Genomic DNA, 26302 nt, shown 5'->3' with positions numbered 1-26302 from the left:
CAAGATTTTTCTAATATATTGGTATTAAACTCTTCTGGACTTAAAGCCAGCCCTCTATGGAGTAGGAGGAATTTTGTGTTCTCTAAAACTTCATGGCACAGTTATGCCTTAAAGTTGTTTGTTTTGGGTTTTTTTCTCTTTTTTTAATAGCTTTTTTCTTTTCTTTGGAAGGATACCATCCTACCTCATCTTGCTCTGAGTTTTCAGAGGAGCTGTAGGATTATTTGCTGTGCATTGCTCTGAGCACTGCAGACATAAAAACTCACCTGAAGCTAACTGAAGGGTCTCTGTCTGGTGTTGCAAGATAGATATAAAGCTTGGAAAGTAGACTTCGGCTGTATTAAAGTTGGCTTTGTATTACCTGGAGGTATCTGAATTGTGGTATTTCTAACATAATCACCAGACATCATGCCAGTGCTGCAGTTTAGTTCTGGTATACTTTGATTCCCTCTTATGCCAGCTGTTTGGGTTATCTGCATTATATCTGGGGGTAAGATGTTCAGAATCTGGTAACAGAAGCCAAGCAGCAGCTGAATCTACTGAGAATTTGCTCTTTGAGAAGCCTCCAGATTAGATTGGCAGCATCATGCTTACAGTCACGTTAGTGCAGCCGTGAACTTGAACCTGGGCACCCCCACTACGATACCTCCATGGGTAAGTGTTGACTGGCAGGAAACCTTGAAGAAACACAGCAGGGTCTGTGCCCATGATGAAACTTTTTATTTACTCTGTGTAGATAAAAAAGGTTGTAGTCTGAAGGCTTACAATTTGGAGAGTTTAGGAAGCTGCTTGCCTCTCAGCTGAGACCTGATAACTGGCTGTGTGAGCAGCCTATCTCATGACACATGCAGTCAGACAGCTTACCTCAAGCCACCTTGTTTAAGCTAACCTTTAGACTTCACACAGAGATAGAGGAGAGGCACTATGCAGGCAGACAGCAACTAATAAAAGAGAAAAGTGGTTGCTGCCTTTCGCAGAATCTGTTGTTTGGCTAATATGAGCTTTTTCTCTGTTCTGCTCCATTGCAGGCCACTGGCCTTTAAACTAATGTGTTTGACTTTGCTTTGTAACACAGTGCATGAGCCAGCAGCAGTTCAGAGGTAGAAGCCATAATTTCTTGGATGTTTCAGTGCTCTCAGAGCCTCTGTTTTTACTGTAGGAGTGCTGCTGCTTTGCTCCCTTCAGCTACTGAAGCAAAACTGGTTAGCTTGAACTATTTTTTTTTCTTGATCTCTAATTTTATTGAAACAGAGAAGAGGAGGAGGGAGGGTGCTGGAATTGTGTGGGACAAAAACCCGCCAACTATCCGGTCTTGACCCAGACTGTTTACTTGTGGCGAAACAGATGTGTGAGTGGCCAAGCAGAGAAATCAGTCCTAGGATATCTGAGAGTTCCAAGGATGTCTCTGTGATGGGCTTTTTGTGGCTTCTTTGAAATCTGTTTCTTACCGTTTTAAAAAATTAAATTAATAATCTTCATCCTTGTTTCAGTTTTACTTTTGCTCATGACCCAGGAGACTGCTAGATTTGTAACTTAAAAAACAAGAGGTGAATTCTTGACTGCTAAATCAACTCTGACATACAGTGTCTCCAGAGAGCGTTCTCCGCCTCGGGTGCCTTGCTGTACTTTGTGGTATTTTATTTGTTTAAAGATTTTTATATTTCATTTTGTTGAGCACATTTCCATACTGTGACTGATATGCCTGAGGATCCTTGGTGGCTTGATAGAGTAGGTTAGAGTAGGTCAGAGGGTGTGTAGTTCTGCTTTTTGACAGGGGAACTGTTTGGCTTTTTCTAGCTTCTCAAATTCCTTTCTAGAATAAAATCTATCATCCTTAGTCTTCAAAAGAAATGACATTGCTAGAGATCGGAGGCATACAGATTCAAATTTTACAGTTATGGGTTGCAATGAATACAAACAGCTAGGAACAATACACAAATTCAGAAACTTCTGTAAAGTGTACTTGGGCCTTCATAAAAAGGCAAAAACTGTTCTTAATATGAAGAAGTAAGAGGCACTCTACTGTGGCAGAAATTGGTTTTGTTCTGTATTTGTACGCTTAGTAAATGCTGCTGTTGTTTACATCTGGCTACAACATGAGGCTACAAGTACTAGCATAGCGTGTGTTTCAAAGCTAGCTACCTGAGGATTCATCCTGCTGCCGGAGAGACTTTGTTCACCATTCTGGTTTCACTATGTGACTGCTAGAACTAGGGCTGACTACCTGAGGTGTATCCTGGTGTACAACTGTCCCCTCCACTGTGGCATAACAGTTTTGCTGCTAGTAGAGGATGTCATGGGAGTGCTTAATGGGTGTTGTAAAGTCCTCCAGGTGTCTTCTACTGTATACTTAGCACTGCTTAGCACGTGAGCAAGCAGTGGTAACAGCATCAGCTAGCCACATCTTCTGTATTGTGTGCTACTGCTTGCAGATTTCTCTTACAGAGAATGGTTATTCCCACTCCTTTGAGCTCTAATGTGTTTGTTCCTGTAAATAAGCAGCAAAAGAATTATTTGTAAAACACACTGTCAGGCACATCACAGGAGATGGTGTGAGGGACTTTCTTGAACAACCATGTTCTAGCTTTCCAGTCCTCCATTTCACCATGATGGGAGGGCCCAGGTAGCCCATGTCACCTGTGGAATCGCCTCTCTAGACAACTCCAACCAGGCCATCAGTCTTAGTGTCTTGATGGCCATGGAGGCAGCAGACTGTGAGACTGCCTCACCACATTTTTGCCATCCCTCTTTTCGAAGGGGTTAAAAGCAGCCATGGTGCAACTTCTCAAGTTACTGCAATAGTACAGTGATTTTGCATGTGTTCAAGTATATGCTGTGGTACAGCAGTGCTTGAAGTAGTTAAGCAAAGAGTTAATGCCAAGTTAGAGCCTGGATCTGATGAGGGAGTGGTGTGGGGTAATCTCTTCTGTAGTCTAAAAATCTTATGGCCCTCTTCAAAGATTGTTTCTTTCTAAAGCATTCCCTGACTATAGCCTTTGTAACCCAGGGCTGAAGCCTATGTGATTTCATTGATATTTCATAATGACCTGACTGACAGTGCTAGGAATCGGGCTTCTGCAGCCTGAATACAGTAGAAGCTGCACAATAGTTTCTTTTCATTAACGGAAGAAGAAATCTCTTGTGCTTATGACTGTCATGTCTGTTTTTGGAATACCTCCAACATATCTGCATGCCCTAGCTAGGGTGGGAGGTACATTTGTGCCTTGTACTATACTTAGAACTGCCTTGATAAGATTCTTTTCTTGATACTGTAAGTGAAATAAAAGAAATGTCATTAGTTTTCAGCCTGCTCAATTCTCTTTAAAGTTGTTGGCGGTATCTCTGGTATGTGAAGTCTCTGTTCTTTACTTTTATATTTCCTGATGGGAATTTGTTGTCACAGGGCACGATGCCAGTTATGCTGCTTTCAGGGCTGGAGTTCCAGCAAATCAATGGAGCCTGACACCACTCACTCACAGCTGCTGCCACCAAATGTATCAGTATTCTTCTGTTTTTAGCGTTCATACTCAAAGAAAAATGTTAGTGTTAGGAAACGCTGAGGCTGGATGCTTCAGGAATTTTAAAGGCAGGGTTGGTAGCAGGCAGAATCACAGCAGTACCTTCTGTCTATTTGATTTGTCATTGCCTAGTTTGGCACAGCTCTTGGTAGGACAGGCTGCTATGCTGTTGTGCTGGAGGGATTTGCCAGATCGATGGGGTGCAGGAGAGGGGACAGGGAGGTTGTGGTTTGTGCTCGCTTTTGAAATCTTGTCATCATCTGAGCTCCCGTTCCTAGAGATCCAGTGGCCAGTGAGGTTTTTTGGTGGATAGTGTGGTCTTTCCCCCACCATTTCCTTCCATGTCTGAACTGTTACAAGCATATGTTCTAATTTCTGTGGAATAAGTAGCAATGGTTCACTGCGCTGCAAATCCAACGACTGGATTTAGTTGACCTACCTTTATGATTGACGTGTCTTGGATACAGGTGGATAGCCCAGTTCCTCTGTTTCCTGTGTGAAGATATTCTTTTATCTGGAAAAGAGTTTTCTGATGTTATTTTAAAGGGGGGGGGGTGGGGAGGGGTGGTGGAGTTACAAAGAGTGAGAGGTTTAAGTTTAAAATTAATAACCTGTTGTCACATCTGGACCCTAGTTTTTTGAGGAGATCAGACCTATTATTAACAAATATGAACCAAATGCCTGCCTTAATACATCAGTCCTATAGAGTGCCTACTTTTCTGCTTACTGGAGTAAATAATTCTAATGGGAAGGGTAAAATCTCATCAAGGATTTTTCATCATTGTCCATAACCATGGCAAAGGATTCTTGAACAAGAATCAAATCAATGGTAGTTTTACAAGGCCGTGTCATCTACTATCAGATTGAAGTGGTTTTCTGTTATTTAGGTCTTCTAAGGCAATTTATATAAATAAGGCTTGAACATTGTCTATGTACATGAGTTACTGTATGGAAGCTGAAAATAACAACATGAAAATATGGTCCATGTTTGCTTGTCGTTGGGTTGGGGGATGTGAAGAAGCAATGCAGAAGGTGCCAGCTGTATTCTGTTGGTTTGCTGTCTCACTAGCTCTCGGGTACACTCAGCCAACTGCCTTCGTTACAGACTGAAATGTGTTTCTAAATGAGAGAAGTGTGTAGAGAGGCCTCTGGATGTTTCTGGCCTCTGATTACATAGTTACAAAGCAAAAGCACTTTTTTCAGAATGCTCTGGATCTTTCAAGCAGGAGCAAACAATTTCCTCTTTCCCCTTTCTTGACTGCTACCATTGACAATAAAATCTTTATGATGAATAGCAGCTTTGGAAATACTTGGTTTTGGAATGAGGCCCCAAGTAATAAGTGTTTGGTAGCAAGGATAGCCAAAATATGTTTTGGAGAGAAAAGGCATTCAGCATTTTTTTTTAGCCTAACTATCACTTTTCAGAGTGTTTGCATCATTTTTCCTTCTAGAAAATCAAAGCTTCAGTGTAAGCAAGCTTGTATAACAGCACTATTCAGCCAGAGAATGCTATGCAGGTTGGGGTTTATGGACTACTGAAGTCTCCTCCATACTGTGTCTAGTTTTTTGCTTTCTGCTGTGGAGTTGAGAGGGTTCATGTCCTGGATGGCTCTGCAGGATGGCTCCAACTAGCTGACCACCTGTGAGATGTAGGGAGCCAAGACTTGTGCTGTGCTGGAGTTGGTGTTTCCCTGGCTGCAGACCTGTCTCCTGATAGATGTTCCAGTCATGTCTTCACGTGTAATGTGGGAAGGTGCTTGGCCCAATCCCTTTTCCTGCTGCTGCAGCTCTGTGTCCTCCTTTGCACATCAAGGGAACACACTTATTCTCATGCACATGCATGAAGTGCTAATCCAAACAGCACTGACCTAAAGCTCTTTGAAAAAAATTTGCACAGAATGTCAAGAATGAGATTTGCTTGCTGACAGCTCAAATGGAGAAGAAGGAGTCTTGATGAGAAATGGCTGCTCCAGCATGGTTTGGTTAGAAAATGAAACAAAGGATGAACTGTGTAAAGTGTTTTTATTAGGTGGATCTTAGCTCCAGGCCAGTGCCAGATGTCGTTTCACCTCAATAGATGAGGAATCTGCCCCTACAAAATCATAGTGTGTTACTACATAAGCAATTTGGTCAAACAGTTTGGTCAAATATTAGGGTTTTTTTCCTACAAATACAGCAGATAAGTCCCTGTTGGGGTCTTAAGCCCTAAGGTCCTAAGCCAGAAATCAAAATTAAGCATGTTGCTACTCTATTTTTCATTCCTTAAAATGAAATAGTGTCCCGTCCCCCGTTCTCCCCCCCGTTTTTTTTAATCATGTGTCCTCCGTGAGAAGTCATCCTCTTATTTCACCTATAATTTGCCTGGTTTTATAGAAAGATGACAGTTTGACCTGTTCGCACACAATTCCTAATGAAGGTGACAATCTCATTTCTTCTGTCCTTCTTGCACGGTCAGAGTGAAGGATTTCTGATCAAAGATGGTCTGTTATACATTTTAATTGCATACTAGACTATTACTGTAAAAAATCATTGCTCAAGACTGGAGGCTGAAGATTATCATGCTGTGTAATCCCTAAGGGGGGAAAGACAGGTTAGGGGAAAAAAAAAGCGCTTCTCACTGCTAATAATCTTAGACTGATTCCTTTGGCTTTAGGTTTTAATGTAGACACAGCATTTCTTTCCATGGCAAACAACTTTCAGTCCACAAGTCCATTCTGCTCATCCTGCTCACTTTAATATGTCTGACCAAATACTCCTCCAGAAAAATGTTGCTGATTACTTCCTGCAAGGAGGATGTTACAGCAGGAATGCTAAACACTAAGTAAGAGCTGTCTCATAAATACCACAGACAGCTTCAGTTTTCTCGAAAGAAAATTCTGTGGAGTTTGGTCCTTGAGGAACTTAATGTGACCTCAGTAGTAAAATGTAAAGCCCAATCCTTTGGCTTGTACAAGCCAATGATCTAATGATGGATCAAGCTCTCTTCCATGCTGTCTGGGAAAACAGTGGTTGTTTTTAAGTCCTAGAGCAAGAGAAAAGTAAATATATTTGAAAGATAATGAATGATTTCTTTCTTCCTTGCATTTTAAATGACTTCTCTGCAGCTGTCCTCTGTATTTTTCACTTGTCAGAATACATCCACAAGACCTCTGATTACAGTAGACCATTTAAAAAAGCAGAAACATCAGTTTTAAACAAAAACAATGCCTGTGTTTTATTTCCCGGGACTGTCAAGGCATTCCACTGAATTTTTTTAAGTCTTCAGTTTGGTGGTGTTTTTTTTTTCTCCTTTCTAGCAGCAGTCTCAGTCCTTGGGGCAGCTGCAGGGCAGGCAGTGAGGGAGAGGGGGAAGCCTTCTAATGTACTTTGTCCAGTTACTGTTTTTACACTATGTACTTAATAAAGTACTGGAGATTGTGCTTAGGTGAGATGGTAGAGTGGTTTGGTGTTGTTACTGTGTACAAACATGATCTGTGCTTCTTTTCTGTAACAGTACAGTCTGTGTGCTGCTGCTTTCACTGATTCTAGCACCGGTTCTGCTTGACTCTTTGAAGCCTGCAACTATAAAAAGAGATGTATTTTCCCAGGCTTTTGCAATATAAGGATGTAGAGGTTCAAACATGACAGTTAAGCATTGTTTAAAAAAATTCCCTGCTCATACTCAAGATGTGGACTTTTTTTTAATGACGTGTCCTGTCTATACATTGAAGGCTTGTGTTACTTCAGTCACAGTGTTAAATCAAATGCTGGCAATTGTTTTGCTTTTTTTCTTCCTGCTCTCTCTGCAGTGCACGTATATTGAGATTGAGCAGGTGCCGAAGACTCATGCTGTTGTGCTGAGCAGGCCCTCCTGGCTTTGGGGGGCAGAAATGGGAGCTAACGAGCATGGAGTCTGTGTAGCTAATGAAGCCGTCTTGACCAGAGAACCAGCTTCTGAATCTGAAGCCTTGATTGGAATGGATCTTGTCAGGTGAGTGGCTTGCTGAGCTGTGACCAGCCTTTTAAACACCAAAGGTTTAGATGTTTAGAGGTTTCGCTCTCTACAACTACCTGAAAGGAGGTTCTAGTGAGGTGGGTGTTGGTCTCTTCTCCCAAGTAGTTAGTGATAGGATGAGAGGAAATGGGCTTAAGCTGCGCCAGGGGAGGTTTAGGTTGGAAATTAGGAAAAATTTCTTTACGGAAAGGGTGGTCAAGAATTGGAACAGGCTGCCCAGAGAAGTGGTGGAGTCCCCATCCCTGGAAGTGTTCAAAAAACGGGTAGATGTGGCACTTTGGGACATGGTTTAGTCTAGTCTACCCTTGATTGGCTTAGAGTAGACATGGTAGTGTAGGTTAATGGTTGGACTGGATGATCTTAAAGGTCTTTTCCAACCTAAACGATTCTATGATTCTATGATACTGGGTAACAGCTTTATGGTGTTGGCATTAGGAGATTTTAAAACAACATAAGCAGGAGACCTGTCTAGACAGAGCTCCAGACACAGCTGAGTTAACACTTAAAACACTTGAAATCTGGATTTGGCTACCAAGTACGTACCAGTCTAATGTGGGTTCACTAAACCTACCTTGTCTACCTACCCTACAGTCTAACAGTGGCTATTCTGACAGGGTAAGAGAAATGATTACATTGTTAGTAAGGAACTGCTAACTAATTTGCAACATGAGATTGCTGGTGTGCCCTTCGTTCTCCCCAACTTCACACCAGCCTACTCTGACCTAAAAAATTTATCCTGGGCTTATAGCCAACTGTAGGCATAAAAAAACTACTATGCCTCACTTCAGCCCATGCATTCCAATACAAACCACTGCCCTTATTTAAATGCTGGCAAACAAACTCCTTTAAGTCTGTTCATTGAAGGATGTCTGCCTAAAAGGCTTGTGCTGCACTGTAAGTCTCAACCTGCATGCTGATCTTGTAGTGAAGAGAATTTAAAGGAGAGTTGGGTGGGGGAAGAAAGCTGAAAGTGAAAGAACAAGAAGAAACAAAATTTATTACTTATTACAAAGAGAAAGGGAGCAAATGGACTCAATTTAGTTTAAAGATGGAACTCGACAACAGCCGCCTATTTAAGCAAATCAATGTCAGACCGAGTGGTCCTGCTGGAATTTGCCCTAGGATACTTAATGAGCGGGCTGAACCAATTTCAGGTGAATTCTCCTTTTTCTTGAGAACTATTGAAAGATGGGAGAAATTCTGGATGACTGGAAAAGGTTAAATGTTGTGGCTGTACTTAATAGAGTTAAAAAGGGTTGTGGTTATAGACCAGCTTAACCTCAGTTCCTAAAGGGGAAAAACCCACTTAAATATCAAGGAGATGATAAATGTGCAATAATGGCTGTTAGTCAAGAAAAATCCTGTCAAACCATTCTACTTTACTCCTATAATGAGTTAACAAATTTTATGGGTAAATGATAGGAAATAGATACCTTGACTTTTAAGAGGGCATTAAAACCTTAGAAGGTATTCTCATGAGCAAGCTGGGAAGCTGCCTGAAACTGTAATTGTAAATGTTGTCTGACTGTGATGATGTCTCTGTAGAAATACAGTATCTGGTTCCAGCTACCATAAATCAAGAGGAATGTGAGCCAGTTGGAGAGAATGCAGTGGAAATGGGAAATAAGATCAGAGATTTATAGAATCTGACCAATGAGAAAATGAGGGAATTGGGGTTATGTTTCTCTTTGGTATTTTCTCTAACCTCTGTATTACTGAAGGAATCTGGAGAAGCTGTACCTAGGAGGACTAGTGAGTTTAATTGTATCGAGACTGAATAGACTGGGAGGGCTCTCTTAAGAAAAAGTAGGACAAGCTTTTGTCAAGAAGAGGGAGGTATTAGTTGACTTTCCAAGCTCCAGCTTTATTTTTTTTTTTTTCCCCCTCCTCTGCTATCCTTCGAAACTAACAAACTGTTGGTTTAGATAAGGAGTTCTGCTTATTTTGGTCACAAAATACTGATTTACCCACACTAGCAAATTGGGAGATATCAAAATAAGGAGAAAATGGTCATAAACTACTAGTCATCATCACCTGTAGATATTACACTCCCTCTTGTCCTTCTTATCTGCAGAAGAAATTGTCTGTAACTCAAAAGCAGAGGGTGCTTCAGGCAAGGAGAACTAGAGATGTGTTGCAGACTACCATCTGTCTCTTGTTCTAGCCAAAGTGATTCTTTCTCTTACTGTGAAGACTTGACCAGTTGCATTAAGCTTATCTGTTTTGGATCACCTCACAAAATAGAGAGCCATCAAGTACAAAATCAATCATATAGGCTGCAGTGAAGCAGCTGGCACCAGCTCTGCCTTTTTACCCATCTGCAGAACAGACCATTTCTATCACTCAGGATTTATTGGAATAAAAATAAACTAATGAAGAAATGCATATCTCTGCTGGCCAAACTTGTCTCACACCTATGTATGGGTTGGACTTACACATCTGTGTCAGATCTTAGCTGAAGATTGAAGTCTGACAGATGAAGACGTGTGGATGTATGACTAGCTGCTTGCAAAAGAAATGAAAAGCTTTATACTCTGAAACATGTTCTTTAGAGCAGGTGTAAGAGTTGTCAACCCAGGAGTGTCATCCAGGTAGTAGAATCAAATTTTCCTTGAATGCTCAGGCTCCCCTAAGAGTTTGCTTCTACATTCTCTTAAAGTGATTATCCTTTTTCCATAGAGGAGACTTCCTCTGTCTTTGAACTCATCTGGAATTGTCACTTTTCAGTTAGCATTTAAAATCCAGCTGGCGTGGGCAAAGGCTATAGGTGGGTGTTGTGAGAGCACAGACCAGAGGCATCTTTCAGCAGGGTAGCATAATTCTGAAGTCAGCATGTTTTGTTGTTGAAATAAGAAATTGAAAATTGATCCTGCAAAGTCATAGACGAAGCATTTTTTTCAGTAAAGACCATGATGGACATCTGTAAAGATGTATTTCACAAAGTTCTTAGCTTGTTTAGTAACTGGCCGCTGGCTTAATGACTGAAAACAGTGTTTTACCTAGTATACTGCTGTATCTGAGGATTAAGACAGATATCTATAGATCTGTAGCTTGATAGTGTATCACAGCATGTCAGAACATATGAATGATTCTTAAGAAATGAATAAAGCTTGTGTGATTGACTTGAGGGGTAGAAGTTGGTCCTACTGCATGCAGGCTTGTCCCCATGCCAGTTTATCTAGATGGAGAACATAGACCTAGTCACAACAGACAAGAAAATTGAGAGAAAACAGGTTCCAGCACAAATGCTGAAGAAGCACTTCTTTTCTGTTCTAGGGGTTTATTCAAGAGCTGGTCTTTGAAAGCTGCACCAGTGTTGCTGCATTGGTTAGCTTGCCAGGATTTTCTTCAGATATTCTTCCTACTGTGGCTGCAGGTTTTTGGGGGTTTTGTGGGGTTCTTTTGGTTTTTGGGTTTGGGGTTTTGGTTTTTTTTTGAGGCACAGTTACCTTTATAAAGCATCTGTTTACTTAGGGAAGTACATTCATATGAAGGGATGGTGTACTGTTTTGCTTATGCTGATGCAGTTAGAACAGGACAGCGTTATCATACAAAAGGTATATAAGAAACCTGCAAAATGCACCCTTATTTTTGCATTGTTGTCTTAATTTTTAATCCCTATGTGTTTGTATTATTTCTTTGTTCTTTTCATTACTGGTGCAATCACTTTTTTAGAGCCAAACAGAGATGCCAATCTTGGCAGGGAGTCAATGCTCTTTAAAATGGTATTAATTTGTTTACCAGTTTCTTTCCTTAGAGACATCAAAACTGAATAAAGTAGAATGTCATCGTCATGCATGTTAGTTACTTCATTTGGAAAGTCTACATCTGTAAGTGATATGTGAAGTTGAAAAGCTTAAGATAATGTTGCTTTGACGAGGTTATAATATGCTGTGATAGCATATTGGAGGTATTGAGGCAGTGGATTGTACTAAGTCACTGAAATTTTCTTGAAGAATAATTCAAGCTCTCATCTGGGGGTGAAATTACTTAAAACTTTTCTTCCAGCTCGCCTTGAAGGGTACTCTGGAATGTGTTAGTGGGAGGGTTATGCTGCAGTTAGCCAGGACATTGATGCCGAGATAACTGGCAAGACCTACGGTTTTGTGGAGATGAGCTGTATGGTTGTTGTGTAGGGTGGGTTTTTTTGTTTTGTTTGTTTTTTTGCTGCCCCTTGTGACTGACAGATAGGAGCATCCAAACAAAAGCAGAGCCGAGGCCTTTGTCAAATGGAAGTAAATGTAACATTGGAGCCATTTGCAAAAAAATGATCTAAAAGATATTTCTTCAGCTTGAATCTCTGCTGTGGTTTTGACAGAGAAAGTTAGACTATAACCATCTCAGAATGAAAATTTCAGGGAGACATTATTAAAAGTTTTAGTGTGATCTTATGTCTCTTGGCATGTTTTGATCTAATTATAACCTAATGCTTTTGGTTGCAAATTGGGGAGAAGGAAGTGGATTATCACTGAATCTAGTGACTATATGGTCACCAAGGTAGTTGTCAGCCCATTCATTTACCTGTAGCAGTGACAGAACTTGGAGTTGTCCTTAGGGAATATGACATGCTTTTGGACTGGCTTTTAAATTATGTCTATGGTGTGTACTAAGACTGGCATCTCTGTATTGCTCTGAAAAAGCAATTGTGCCAGCGATGAAAAGAATGAAGGAATAATATAAATGCATAGGGACTAAAAATGGAGACGACAACGCAAAACAAGTTTCAGCTAATAAGAGAAACAAGACAAGAGGGAAGGACTCTATAAATGCAAACTAAGAAGGGGATGGGGGAGAAACGGTCACTGTAAGTTAGGATCTAAAATGCTATTTGGCTCTCCTTTGTCACTGAGTGATAAATAGGTGCTGCTGAGAGAGACAAAGACACTGCTTTCAATTATTCAACCTAAACCAAGGCTGATAGTGGCCAAGTATTTAACAAAGCAGGCCCAGTGCAGAGATCAGGTTGAAAAGTATTTAGATCAACAAATTTGTATTCAAATTATCAGGACCTGATTTGTGTACTGTAGTTTTTAGGAAAGAAACAGAGTAGTGTTTTCTTGTCAAGTGATTTCCATGGAAATGGGAAGGGCTCACATAGTACTTAAATTTAAAAAGGTGACTTTCTTGGAACTATCCATCAGACAAAATGACTTTGTCCATAGAGCTATTACAGAAGGATAAACATAGAGGAAAATATTAAGGTGACATAACCAACGGAGAGAAATTTTGGACTGATCCAGATAGCTCTCCCAAAGGATGGAGGCATGGATATGCTGTTGTTTGAAATGCTGCATTTCCTCATTACCAGTAATTGCGTTTTGCAACTAGTGGAATCGTTTGCAGGTCTGATTTGGACTCCTCTGGTTACTGCTTTCATTGTTGACTTGGCTAGGGCTGTAATTATCTCAAGGGATTACTTTATCCCATTTATTCATGGCAGGATGCAGTCATTCCCTATAGCTTTGTAAAACCTATTCTTGTGCCTCAGTTTACTTTCCCCTAAAATACCATTGCTTTGCTCAAACTTTCTTTTAAAATCATGTTCTTTTAGACATATGGTTACTCTTTGTTCAGACAAAAGCCTTATCTGGTGTTTAATTGTTAAGTGGGTTTTTTTTTGGGAATCCTCTGCAGGAACACTGAAACATGACTGTGCACAAATGCATCTGTCTACAGCATGCAATATGCATGAAAGGATAACCTACATCTAGCTTCCATGGCTAATTAAATATTGGAGCAGTGGGAAAGAGAGGTTGTAGAGAGATTGTAATACTGAATATTTCTTCCCTTTTTTGATCTCTGGTAATGTTAATTTGCAATTTCCCACTCTTCTGTACAGAAAAGTAAACTTGCATACAGCTGTTACTTTAAAAAGACTTTTGCAAATTGTCCTTCAAATTTATTCTGCCTGAGGGGGGAATAAATAGAGCATTGCATGTTTACAGTGGAGTTGAGGCCATTGGTTGGTAATTGGACTTTTTTTTTTTTTTTTTTTAAAAAAACCTAAAAACCAGCTGCGATAGGCTTGAGAATAACCAGTGTAGAAAATAAAGACTTGAAACATTAAATAATTTAATATCTCATCCTGTAATTCTAGTAACTCATTAAAGCAAGAATTCTTACAGTAGGCATACCTGACACTTTGTTATTTTAAAACCAGATCAGAGCTGATGTTTAAAATTAATAACTTATGGAGACCTCACTGTTACACGTCTGTCTGAATCTCTGTTTTACCTTTTTCTTACAGACTTGGCCTAGAAAGAGGTGCAACAGCTAAAGAAGCATTGGATGTGATAGTTGCTCTGTTGGAAGAGCATGGACAAGGTGGAAATTATTATGAAGATGGGAGTTCATGCCATACTTTCCAAAGTGCATTTTTGATTGTGGACAGAAATGAAGCCTGGATACTGGAGACTTCTGGAAAGTACTGGGCAGCAGAAAAAATCACAGGTCAGTTTATCGCTCTCAGCAAACCTCTCTTATTATAAATAGCTGTAAAGAATTGTCTTGGAAGAATTGGTCTTAAAGTCACTGAGTTTAAATAAGTGACTGATTTGTGCAAGTGTTTGATTAAATCATTGATTTTAGCCTTCTGTATTTTTACTACTTTTTTTTTTTTTAAATGTCAACTTGCATTGGCTGATGTAACTTAGCATTTTTTGTGAAGCTGGAGATTGTTACCTGTATACATAAGCTATGTAATAATCATCACGCTTAAATTTTTGTCTTTGGCAAGTGTTGTATTTTCGCAGATTTACTTACTATTTGAAATGCGCCAAGTGTCTTTTCGATGGAGTTAGTGCCCAAATTGTTACTTACGAATCTAAAATATTAAGAGAGAAGGATAAGCATTGATAGCTTTGAGAAAAAGGCTTGTGTTAGGTGGTAAATTGAATGGACTGCTGCTGGTTGCTTTACTGCAATAGATGTAGTCCTCTCATATCCCCATTTCTTATCTGATACTGCAAACCAATACTTTTCTGCTCTTTAAACTTGTAGGTGGTTTCTTTTTCTGTATGTGTGAAGCCAGAGCTGCCAAACTAACTTCTAGATTTCACTGAACTTACTTAAAACTTTGTCGGCAAATATGTGCTGCCTTAATATAATACAATTGTCTAAGGTATATATTTAATTTATTCACAGTTATTTTATTTTTTAATGGATTTTTATTTTTGTAAGAGTAGGGCTTTTAAAAATTTACTCACGTTTTACTCACATTTGAACGAATTAAAAATTCAGATAAGAGGATTTTTATCATCCATGCTTTGAGCTGTGACAGATCCATTCGATTCTCTTTTCATTTCTGCTTCACTGAAAGGTAAGAGAGAGCAGATATGGGGAGGAGGGAGGTTTAACTTTGTTGAAAATACCAAAGCAAAGAAATAACACCAGGCCATGTAATGTTGTGCGATGGCCTATTGTCAGTTCGTGCCATCAAATATGAATCAGCTTACCTTAGCAGGGATGGTGTTTTCCCAAGCAAAGCTTGCATTTTAAGGATACCTACAAGATGGAGGAAGTCTTCTAGCATAAACAGATACCGAACATAGAGGAAGGAAGACTGATGATGCTGTCCTGACAAAATCAAATTCTGGAAAGCAATTGGCTCCTGAGGTTCCTAGGATTAAGCAGTGACAGCCCGCCTTCTTCTGTTGACCTACCTGGCTGATATTTGAAGAACAGTGGGTTTTACTTAGCCTTTTTAGCTGCATCAGCAATACGTAACCTTCACGTCCTTCTTCCCAGCAAATAAACTGTTGCCTTCATCTGCTGCTTGCAGCTTTTTGAAATGATACTGCAGCTCTGTTCTGTTTTTTACCAGTGCCTTTCTCTTCAGGAGGTCCCTGTGAGCTGCAGATAGAGTAGTTTCCATCTCCTGCAGCCTGCTGAGGCTGCCAGGAGGAAAGGCTGCTGGCTATGTAAGAACTCTGTGTTTCATACTTTGTTCAGGAGATTCTTATTTGCAACCATAAGCATGCCTCTTAAGCTTTCAAATGAATGCACAAATGCTGCTAAAACAGGGAAAATGTGTCATTCCCCAGTGTGAAGGCATTTTTTTTCATGACTGTCCTCAGAGTTGTTCTGTTTCTAATATTACTGCTGCAGTTCTGTAAATCTCATAGTGAATGTTGATCAAACAACTCTTTGACAGTAATTTAAGGATAAACACTTTAAAATCCTTCCTATTACTGTTCTTCAGTCTGAGTGGAAAAATTTATTTGCTTGATAAATTTTCATTTTTTGAGGGGGATCAAAACCATGAAATACTATTTTACACGAGTTACTAAATGTAATATTTGAAGAGCTCTTAAGGAGTGGCTTCCCTACCTTGATATGAACACAAATAATCCTATCACTCAAGTCAAGAAAATTCCCTGAAAGGTGTGCTGTTTGAAAGTGTGAATCAGAACAAACTGTCAGAGACCTAGTGTAAGTCAGAACTGAATGACAGTGACTTTTTTGCAGACTGATGCACGGAACTCCTTACTATAATTGGTTACTCATGTAAATTGCGTGTGTGAGGCATTACAAAAGCAAGCTTACTTTTGTGGAAGACTATTAATAACTTTCACAAATACTGCTTTGGTTTCTGTTTAAGAAAAAGTTTGTGCCAAATTCCAGAATCTGGTTTTATTTTAGTTTACAGATTTACTTTATCAGCTCTTTCCCTGGCTTGAATGCATTTGCTTTCTTCTCTCTAAGGAGTATCTGCAGCAGCCACTGTTAGTCGTGCTGTAGATATATGGATATAAGCACTGCGGTATTTTTGAGAAAAGCAAATTAAAACCCCTTTAATATTCTTTGAAGGTTACTTACACTTTCTTTTTACTTCATGCCATTTTTAAATGTAAGATTAAAAATGAAGTTTAATTTAAGCCTATCTTGCTGCTTACAATAAAATTGTTTTTCAACTGGGAAGCTTAAAGCAATTGGTAAGCTTTTAAAAACATTATCCAAATTAAATTTTCAGTTTTGAGGGGCAAAGAAGGTTCATAAAATGTATTTCAGCAAAGCTGTATTGAGTTTAGAAATCAAGTCAGACCTCAAGCCTTGTAGTGGCGGTGGAGTACATCATTGGAGAAAAGATTAGGCAGGTGCCTTTGGCATTTGGAGACCACTGTTACTTCATGGTCAGAATGTATGAGGTATGGATTGTGAAACTGGTACTCTGACTAAATAGCACTATTAATCACAAGGCAGTGTAAATACCTAAGTAGGGCACAGAGAATTGAGCTCTGTAACCTGCAGTGACTGGTAATTCTGTGCATGTGTAGTTAGGCAGTCATGCCAAATGTACATCCTAACTAATGGTTTAATTTTTTTCCTAATTGAAATTACATTGTCCTTCCAGCTTCTCCCAGAAAAACTGTATTAATGCTCTCTCTTAATATGTGGCTCTTTCTACAGAGGGGGTGAAATGCATTTGCAATCAGCTTTCATTAACTACAAAAATTGATGCTGAGCATCCTGAACTAAGGAATTATGTGAGAAGTCAAGGCTGGTGGAATGGAGACTCAGACTTCAATTTTTCTGAAGTGTTCTCTCTTGCTGATGACCATTTAGCCTGCTGTTCTGGCAGGGAGAGCCTAGAAAAGCAAGGTGGTAAGTGTTGAACCATCTTTATGTGTGTGCAGCGGATTTTTGGTCAATACTACCTCCTTTCAGGCATTCTGTCCAGAACTACATATGGCTGAGGAGAATATCTCTACATGTAAACCATGTGGAAAGGAAGACCAGAACTGAAGGCTGTCCCTAAACTTGCCACATTTAGGATTAACCCTTTATGTCCCCCTCAAGTTTAAGGTTTTAAAACAGGACTGCAATTTTAAAATAACTTTCTTCACTGTTGTTCTGATGTGCATGATGTGCCACTACATTTGTGCTTTGGTGTAATTATAGTGGCCTTACGTAATACTAAAATGATAGTATTTAAAAAAAAAAATGGCCTCACGTATGAAACTTTGAACTCAATAGATTCTACGTTTTGGGAGGTTTGCGTAGGCTTTTGGGGAAGAAATTAAGATCATAGTTTAAGGAAGAGCAATGCTAGTCAGCTGCAAACTGAAGTCCCTTTTTAATTGTCAAGCAGAACAAAGTTACCAGAACAGACAATGTGCCAATTGCCTTCAGTCAAAGGAAGGGTTTATTTCCAGGCCAAAATTTATTAATGACTTAAGTTCACTGCAGCTGGCCAAAACAGCTCTGAAATGACCAGCCTGAAGCAGTGCATGGCTGACATGTATCTGCTCTTTCATGTCTGAAAAATGGTACAAATTACCTTTTTATAAAAAGCCCTTTACTAGAAATGTGAATTTACTAGATTGTTAGCATTTTCCAATGGTAGCAAATGTCAAGAAGAGTGTAGAGGTGAAGTATCTATTGCAATGCAGAGTTCCTGCTAATGCTGTGGAATTACATGGAGTGTGGTTTGTGTCGGAGAGGCAGATACAATAATTCTGAAGGACCATAGGTGAAAGGTCTTAATAAACCTGGATTATAGCACTAAAAAGCCTCAGGGCCCCTACAGACAGGCGGTTATTGCTGCAAAGCTTGCAGACTGCTGGGTCATTCCATGTCTCATGGTGTATTGAGACACCTGTGCATGGAAGGGTGCAGTGCACGGTTTTAGAATTTGCTGGGGAAGAAGCCCTACCTGCCAAGGGGGTAATGCAAGAAAACAGGGAGGTTCTGTGGGGAGAAAGCTGTGATGAGACACAGGCAGGAAGTGGAATGACAACAGGGGATTCTTGTAGGTAGTGGTTTGGAGAAAAATCAAGTGTCTAGGTCTGCTGCTGTAACACCCTGTGAATGCAAGATAATGTTTCAAAATTTTGACTGAGAGCTAATGGAAATAGATGAGAAGTGGGAGATCAGGGTGCTCCCATTCTGCCCGGGCCTGGGTAGAAGTAGCTTCTTAGAGGAAAATGGGTGTTTTATGTAAACAGTCTGTTCATAGTGATTGCTAAAGCAGTATTACAGACATGATGACCTTCTTCCTGAAAAATACCTTTTTAACAACATTTCTCCCTACCTAGCAATTGTAACGCCTAATTAACGCTTCTTACTCTTCTCTTCTACTAGCTAGGCAAGTTCATTCTGGGTTTACATAGTTTAAATAGAACATATTAACTGAGATTTGTGACATGTCCATGTTGAGTGTCACTGGTCGTATTAGGCCAAAGCCCATTTGGGCTAAATTCCTTCCCTGGTGTCCAAGCTGTTGACCACTCAGGAATTTTTTTTTTTTTTCCCCCCCTTCATATAGGTGACGTTTCCGCACAAGCTATGATTGATGTCCTGCGTGACAAGGATAGTGGTGTCTGTGTGGACTCTGAATCTTTCCTTACTACAGCTAGCATAGTGTCTGTTCTGCCTCAGGACCCTAGTTTTCCCTGTGTTCATTACTTCACTGGCACGCCAGACCCTTCAAGGTAAGCCACAGCATTGGGATTCCCTGGGTGCAGAGCAGATGATGGGTTGAAAGATATTAAACAAACTCTGCTACCTGAATTGGATCTGACCTGAATCTAACCAGAAATGCAATCAGTAGTTGTTGGTTAGCAATCTGACAGTCCTGTGTTACTGAACTGCATCTTCCTGCAATTCCAAATGGACACCACTGGGCTGAAAGGCTGGATCTGGAACTTTGCCTAAATTCAGAGCTTCTGGAGTAAATGCGGTTTAGGGAGGACCCGAGAACTACTACTCCAGCATAGTTGTTTCTAGTGGGTTCTTGTTGAGATGATGAAGTTGTGGACCATTTTAGTTACTTCTCTTGAACAGGTTGGTGCAAAACTGAGACAAATGAAGTGTCTAACTAGCAAAGAGGGGGTGTGTACCATAGGTAGCCTCGTATGACATCAAAATGTTAACAGAGCAAGACATCTGCAACTCCCAGGTATCCCAAGTATGTTTTTTATTGGAGGGGCAATTTCCAGTTGGTTTAAGTGATGTCTTCTCTAGTTGAAAGCAGCAGAGGAGATAAGGGAACTCATGGGCCAGATCATCAAAGAACTAATGAATTATCTTGTGTTTTAAACAGAATCCACCTGGGATTCACAGAAATTAAACTAAACCACTTGCAGTTATTCAGGAGATCTGCCACTTGCATTGAGGTAAAGAGGTTATGGGGAGAAGAAGATGGTGCCCTTGAACAGCTGACAGTCATTCCTGTAAGAAGAGTGGTAGTAAGCATTAGGTTCTACTGAGGGCTACAGAAGTCATCCGTGCCAAAGGGACTTCCCACCCACCTTGCATTATGCAACTCAAACCTTCAGGGTTAAGTATGATGTTTGAGCTTGCTTACCAAAACTTTTCTTTGACTTGATGCAAATTCTTTGAGATAAAAAAGAGCAAGGCTTCAAATTGTTTTGGTGGGATTTCTGTCCTTTTTAAAGGCAGAGAGTCTAGCTGTAAAAAACCTTGTTTAGAGGCCTTTCTTGATTTTTAATGCATCAGAGTGTAAAATAAAAAGCATTATTTTAAGTGCAGCTAGTGAGTCACATAAACTCTTTGTTAGCAAGGCTTCAAGACAGTGGTGGAAAGGGTAGCAGCAATGAACCTGCTGACTGTATGCAGGCAGTGGTCACTAATCATGTTTTGCAGAAATCTTGCACTTTTGGCAGCTTCTTTACTGCAGAATGCAAGGTGCTGTTTTGTTGTGTATCCAAAGGGAAGGCAGGCAGTTTCTCCATGCACTTGCCAATACCTACTTTCAGATTCTCAGGAACTAAGATCCTGGATTGCTGGGGTTTTGTTCCCCCTCTCCCCCAAGTTTAGATCGAAACTCAGTGTTGAAGTTGTATGAGAAGTGTAACAATATTGGTAGCTATGTCTTTTTTTTCCTCCTTTGACATAAAATTTTAAAGTGCTGCTGGTTATATGACAAATCCTCTTACATTGAGCAGGGTATGTACTCTTCCCTGCTCCACACAAGTGTGTGTTTGTGATTTTAATGAAAATTAAATCTGCGAGGAGAAGGAGAGATGGCAGTGTGAACAGAGGAGGAAAAACTGATGTGAGGCTGAATGCTGAGATTTGTCAAAAAAATCTTGGAGAGGAAAATACAGTGCTGCTTTTCTAAGGAAGTGGCAGAACTGGCATGAAGGAGACCAAAGAAGCCTATATGTAAAAAGGGGTAATAAAGTGTTACAGTAATTGGCAAACCCAATTCTTTTAAAGCACATAAATTTATTTTGCTTGTGACCAGTACCAGGTCTCTAACTTAGTCTATGCCTAGTGTAGATGACTTACCTATGCTGTTCTGTATCTGTTGTTTTAAAATAGCCTGGTGAACATTTGACTAACATAAAAAAAAAAAAAAAAAATCTCTTATTGCTGCAAGCAGTAATTCTCATTTCTTTCAGGTCCATATTTAAACCCTTTATTTTTGTTGATGATGTAAAATTAGTACCTAAAGTACAGTCTCCTTCTTTTGGCAATGATGATCCTGCTAAAAAGATACCTCGATTCCAGGAGAAACCTGATCGCAGGCATGAATTGTACAAGGCACATGAATGGGCCCGATCTCTTCTTGAGAGTGATCAGGTAAGAGCTGTGGGACCTGGAATTAAAGAAGTAAACGTAGATTCCTAACTCCATAATCTACTCTCAAAGTCACTCACTGAAAAATAAGGATACAGCCTGTTCTGGCTAAACATTTCTGCATGCTATCAGATTTTTTTTTTTTTTTTTTTTTAAAAAAAAAGCATTCTCTGAATACTCTTAGAATCTTTGCAAGTTTAGCTTGAATAATGATGCCCTCTGAAGGGCAAACTATTCTGCGTAGTTTTTTTGGTTATCCTGAGAGTGTTGCTCTGCTCCATTACTTTTACAAAGTGAAAAGTCAAACTGACAAGCTGATTAGCTTGTTCAGTCCCCACTGTGTGTATAGTCTTTTCAAGTGATTATTGAACGCTGGATGCTAGTGCAGCATGGTATCAGAATTGTATGACAGGATGATGGCAGGAGTGTTGTAATTTAAATTATATGCTGGATTAAGAACTGCATAGAATCATAAAATAGAATCGTTTAGGTTGGAAAAGACCTTTAAGATCATCCAGTCCAACCATTAACCTACACTACCACGTCTACTCTAAGCCAATCAAGGGTAGACTAGACTAAACCATGTCCCGAAGTGCCACATCTACCCGTTTTTTGAACACTTCCAGGGATGGGGACTCCACCACCTCTCTGGGCAGCCTGTTCCAATTCTTGACCACCCTTTCCGTAAAGAAACCTAAACCTCCCCTGGCGCAGCTTAAGCCCATTTCCTCTCATCCTATCACTAACTACTTGGGAGAAGAGACCAACACCCACCTTGCTACACCCTCCTTTCAGGTAGTTGTAGAGAGTGATAAGGTCTCCCCTCAGCCTCCTCTTCTCCACACTAAACAACCCCAGTTCCCTCAGCCGCTCCTCATAAGGCCTGTGCTCCAGACCCTTCACCAGCTTTGTTGCCCTTTTCTGAACACGCTCCAGCACCTCAATGCATTTCTTGTATTGAGGGGCCCCAAACTGGACACAGTATTCCAGGTGCGGCCTCACCAGCGCCGAGTACAGGGGAACAATCACCTCCCTGCTCCTGCTGGCCACACTATTCCTGATACAAGCCAGGATGCTGTTGGCCTTCTTGGCCACCTGGGCACACTGCTGGCTCATGTTCAGCTGGCTGTCGACCAACACCCCCAGGTCCTTTTCAGCCAGGCAGCTTTCCAGCCACTCCTCCCCAAGCTTGTAGCACTGCGTGGGGCTGTTGTGCCCGAAGTGCAGGACCCGGCACTTGGCCTTGTTAAAACCTCATACAGTTGGCCTCAGCCCATCAGTCCAGCCTGTCCAGGTCCCTCTGCAGGGTCATCCTACCCTCCAGCAGATCGACACTCCCACCCAGTTTGGTGTCATCTGCAAACTTACTGAGGGTGCACTCAATCCCCTTAAAGATATTAAACAAGGCTGGCCCCAAAACGGAGCCCTGGGGAACACCGCTCGTGACTGGCTGCCAACTGGACTTAACTCCATTTACAATTACTCTCTGGGCTCGGCCACCCAACCAGTTTTTTACCCAGCAAAGAGTACGCCCATCCAAACCCATCCATAGTTTGAAAAAATGCATAGTTTGAAGGGGTTTTTTCCTAGAAGGAATAATTTGCATGTGACAGTTTTGCAAGTCTCAATTTATTGCATTTCTATTAATTTGTAAGAATTAACTGAAAATGCCATGCAAGAACAAAGGACATTTTCCAATGCTGTGCAACAAGTACCTGAGAGCTGAATACCTTTCAGTGTAAAAACCTAGTGTTGAAGCTCTCTTACAGGAATAAATTTGGAATAAGTAAAGGCAGAAAGGGGATTATTCTGTACAGCTTTTCCAACTGATTGAGATACAACTTTTGCTCTCATTGTGCAAGTAGTGCAATAACTGTTCTTTGACATTTGCAATTACAAGTACAGCAGTAAACTTGATAACTGGTTATAAGGAAGTAAAACAGAGGGAGAGATCAACGGGGAATGCCAGTCATGCTGGTATTGGTATTTCAGGCAATTTGTGGAAGACTGTCGTGGTTTAGCCCCAGCCAGCAACTCAGCACCACACAGCCGCTTGCTCGCTCCCCCTGCCCCGGTGGGATGGGGGAGAGAAACGGAGGAGTAAGAGTGAGAAACACTCCTGGGTTGAGATAAGAACAGTTTAATAATTGAAATAAAGTAAAATAGTAATGATAATAACAATATAACAATAATATTATACAAAGCAAGTGATGCACAATGCAATTGCTCACTACCCGCCGACCGATACCCAGACAGTTCCCAAGCAGCAATCACTCCCCCCCGCTTATATACTGAGCATGATGTCATATGGTATGGAATAGCCCTTTGGCCAGTTTGGATCAACTATTCTGGCTGTGCCCCCTCCCAGTTTCTTGTGCACCTGGCAGAGCATGGGAAGCTGAAAAGTCCTTGACTAGCATAAGCAGTACTTAGCAACAACTAAAAACATCAGTGTGTTATCAACATTCTTCTCCTACTAAATCCAAAACACAGCACTGTGCCTGCTACTAGGAAGAAAATTAACTCTATCCCAGCTGAAACCAGGACAAAGACCCACACAGTCACATTGAACCTCCACAGAGGACTTCCTTTTCCGCAATTTTCCTCTGTGCGTATTTGCATAGGTCAGAGTCTTGCTAAGTTTGTAACAGCATTGAGACTTAGCCATTAGTGATTAAGTAAACCATGGTAACAGTACAAACTTTATTCAAATGCAGTTTTGGCTAGATGTGGTATTTAATCCCTTGGAATGGTTTAATTTAAAATCTGTGGCCTCTGTGGTAACATTGACTTGATGTGCAGTTGGCTCCTGTAGCATTATGCGAGATGCTGATTTAGGGAAGACCTAGGAGAGGCATGTTAGCATCTTGTGAACTCTTTCCTATTAAAAAGTACCACAGTGTGATACTAAAACTTGTGGTAGAAAAGGAAATGCAGTTTTAGTCAGGCTTCATGAAAAAAAACCTGCCCACCTGAGAGCCTAAACCTTAGCTTAGGTGCTCTTGTCTTTCTGTACAAATGCTGATACAAATCCTGTAAAGTGCAGAACTGTCACTCATTCAAAGTGTCTTTTATTCTGGAATTCAATTTTGAAAGCTGCAAGCAAAAGCAGCCCTTTTATAGGAGACTTTAACATCTCGATAAAACAAAATGACAGCTTCTTCAGGAGTGAATTTCCTGCCCAGAAGTATGAAGAGCAGTAAGTCAGAATGACACACAAAGCCTTCCCTGAGATCTGGAGTCTTAATGCTGTTACATTACACATCACTTCAGATCAAATCATCATCTTACAGGTGATTGTCTGAGGGATACACATGTACATACCATGTTCTGTACAATCCTTGGGGCTTCCAGACTTCTCATACAGTTCTGTTTGTGGGTTTACACATGTAAGAAGTTGCTGTACCTCTTTCTCATGTGTACAAGCCTTATACCATTTTCCTCTATCCATCTTTCACTCCATCTTCCTTCTCTACTCTAAACTTAGCAGTTCCTACTGTGTTATTTTTCTTAATGCATAAAGTGTCCAGCACTGTTCCTTTTAGCCTTTAACCATCCAAAAAAAGTATTTAACAGAAGTAGTTTGTACTTAAAAAGGCTTTCTTGTTTTTAAAAGTACTTGAAAACATCTCCATAACAGAACAGTAAAATGTTTTAATGAACCTGTTTGCTGGTTAATTGAGTTTGTTTGTTTCATGCCTTTAGGATAAAGGCGAGAAACTGATGAGGATTATGTTAGACCTTGAAAAACAAGGCTTGGAAGCAATGGAAGATATCCTTACTCGTACAGAGGTTCTGGATCCTGCTGAAGTAGTGGATCTTTTCTATGACTGTGTTGACACAGAACTAAAGTTCTTCAAATAAAGTAAGCAAACACTTCAGTTCTTTAGATACTGAGTTTCTGGTACCAGGTGTCGGTGGATGTGAAATGTTGGATCCAATTCTGATCCTCCTTCTTCCCTTTTGCACTAAGCTAAGGGTGTTCAGAGTTGGGTCCAAAGCCACCTTTCTACCTCAGTGCATCTGCTTGGATTGTCTCCAAAGTCCCTTTTCCCTCTGCTATATTGCAGGCAATTTTTTTTTTTCAATTTCACTCTTTCTTGGAATGGATTTTAAATGAATTTTATCTCATTTCAGCTACAGTGGCTATTGTTAGCCTTTTCACTGGAAGACTGCAAAGTTCTTCAAGCCTTGACAGAAAGTCTTCACACTTATGAATTTGCAGGAAAAACATTTCTAGAGGAAAAAAATGTTACTTGCTAGCTGTATCTGGTTAACAAATTGCTTTCCTTTGTCCAATCTTGTGGTGTTCCTGTTTGTGTATGTATATAGTGAAAGGAGAAAGTCACTGACTGGTCCAATTACTGTGTGCATGCTGGCTAATTTAGTACAGAATGTTTAAATATGTATGTTGGGCAACCAATTAAAGCAAAGATTAACTTCATCAGGCTAACTGCCATATCATCATTGAAAGCAATCTCATTTTTCCTCTATTGCTCAGGACTAAGCTTGCAGCAAAGCTGACTTGCATTTTTCTCTTCTTGCTAATTCATACAAAGAATGGTAGAGTTGAAATCCCAGTTTTGAGTGGGCAGGAAGGTAAGTCCTGGTTCTTGACCTTGCTTTACTGGCCTCATACGGGCATATCTGGTTATAGTAACTCAGCATCAGACATCGTGCCTGTACAAATGACCAGAATCAGGACCCCTAGGTTAAGTTTTGCCTTCACCTGCACCCAACTTAGGGAATCTTGTTTGTAACGCACCTGGCTGCCGCTCTAGTACTGAGTACTAAAATGCAGAGCCAGCCTGGATGCCTAAGACACCTATACATAACATATTGGCTCTTAAGATGCAATTAATAAGGTGTCATATTTATATACAAGCTACAAATTTGGAATATTTTGAGGGAATAGACACTGGACATTGATCAATACCTGACTGTTCTCCATCTTTCTGCCTTTGTACTGCTGAACAGTTCCTAGTAATCTCCATGGTGAGCATACATGGCTGCTGAACCCATTAAGTACCAGTAAGTTACTGGTGGGTGTGGCAGTCCAACTGGTTAGGCTTAGAAATGGCTGTCTTATGCTTCCTTATACTAAGTGCAGTTCTGCAGCATGCTTCCCTTGACAGTCTTACAGACAGACCTGCTTTTCATGTATTTTCTTCTAAAAGAAGTGAGATAGGGCAAACACTTTAAGAATTAAACCAGTAAACACTGCTTCCTGTGTCATGCGAAGATG

General features: G+C 40.4%; 1 protein-coding gene across 2 annotated transcripts in view; it reads left to right on the top strand.

The window, feature by feature from the left end:
* Positions 1–24921, top strand: part of SCRN1 (secernin 1) — a 29575-nt gene extending 4654 nt beyond the window's left edge. The window contains exons 2-7 of one of the 2 annotated variants that reach the window (XM_009487960.2): positions 7307–7488; positions 13760–13962; positions 16921–17115; positions 18779–18944; positions 20880–21060; positions 24763–24921. In XM_009487960.2, the coding sequence (XP_009486235.2) occupies positions 7307–7488; positions 13760–13962; positions 16921–17115; positions 18779–18944; positions 20880–21060; positions 24763–24921 (1086 nt within the window). Of the gene's footprint in view, positions 1–7306; positions 7489–13759; positions 13963–16920; positions 17116–18778; positions 18945–20879; positions 21091–24762 lie in introns of both variants that reach the window. The other variant, XM_075705521.1, reaches the window with a different exon arrangement.
* The last annotated feature ends 1381 nt before the right edge of the window (positions 24922–26302 follow it).

The sequence above is a fragment of the Pelecanus crispus genome, chromosome 2 (genome assembly GCF_030463565.1).
Source record: "Pelecanus crispus isolate bPelCri1 chromosome 2, bPelCri1.pri, whole genome shotgun sequence".
Classification (NCBI taxonomy): domain Eukaryota; kingdom Metazoa; phylum Chordata; class Aves; order Pelecaniformes; family Pelecanidae; genus Pelecanus; species Pelecanus crispus.
Note: the sequence above shows the minus strand (reverse complement) of the source record. Positions and strands in the feature narration are given on the sequence as shown.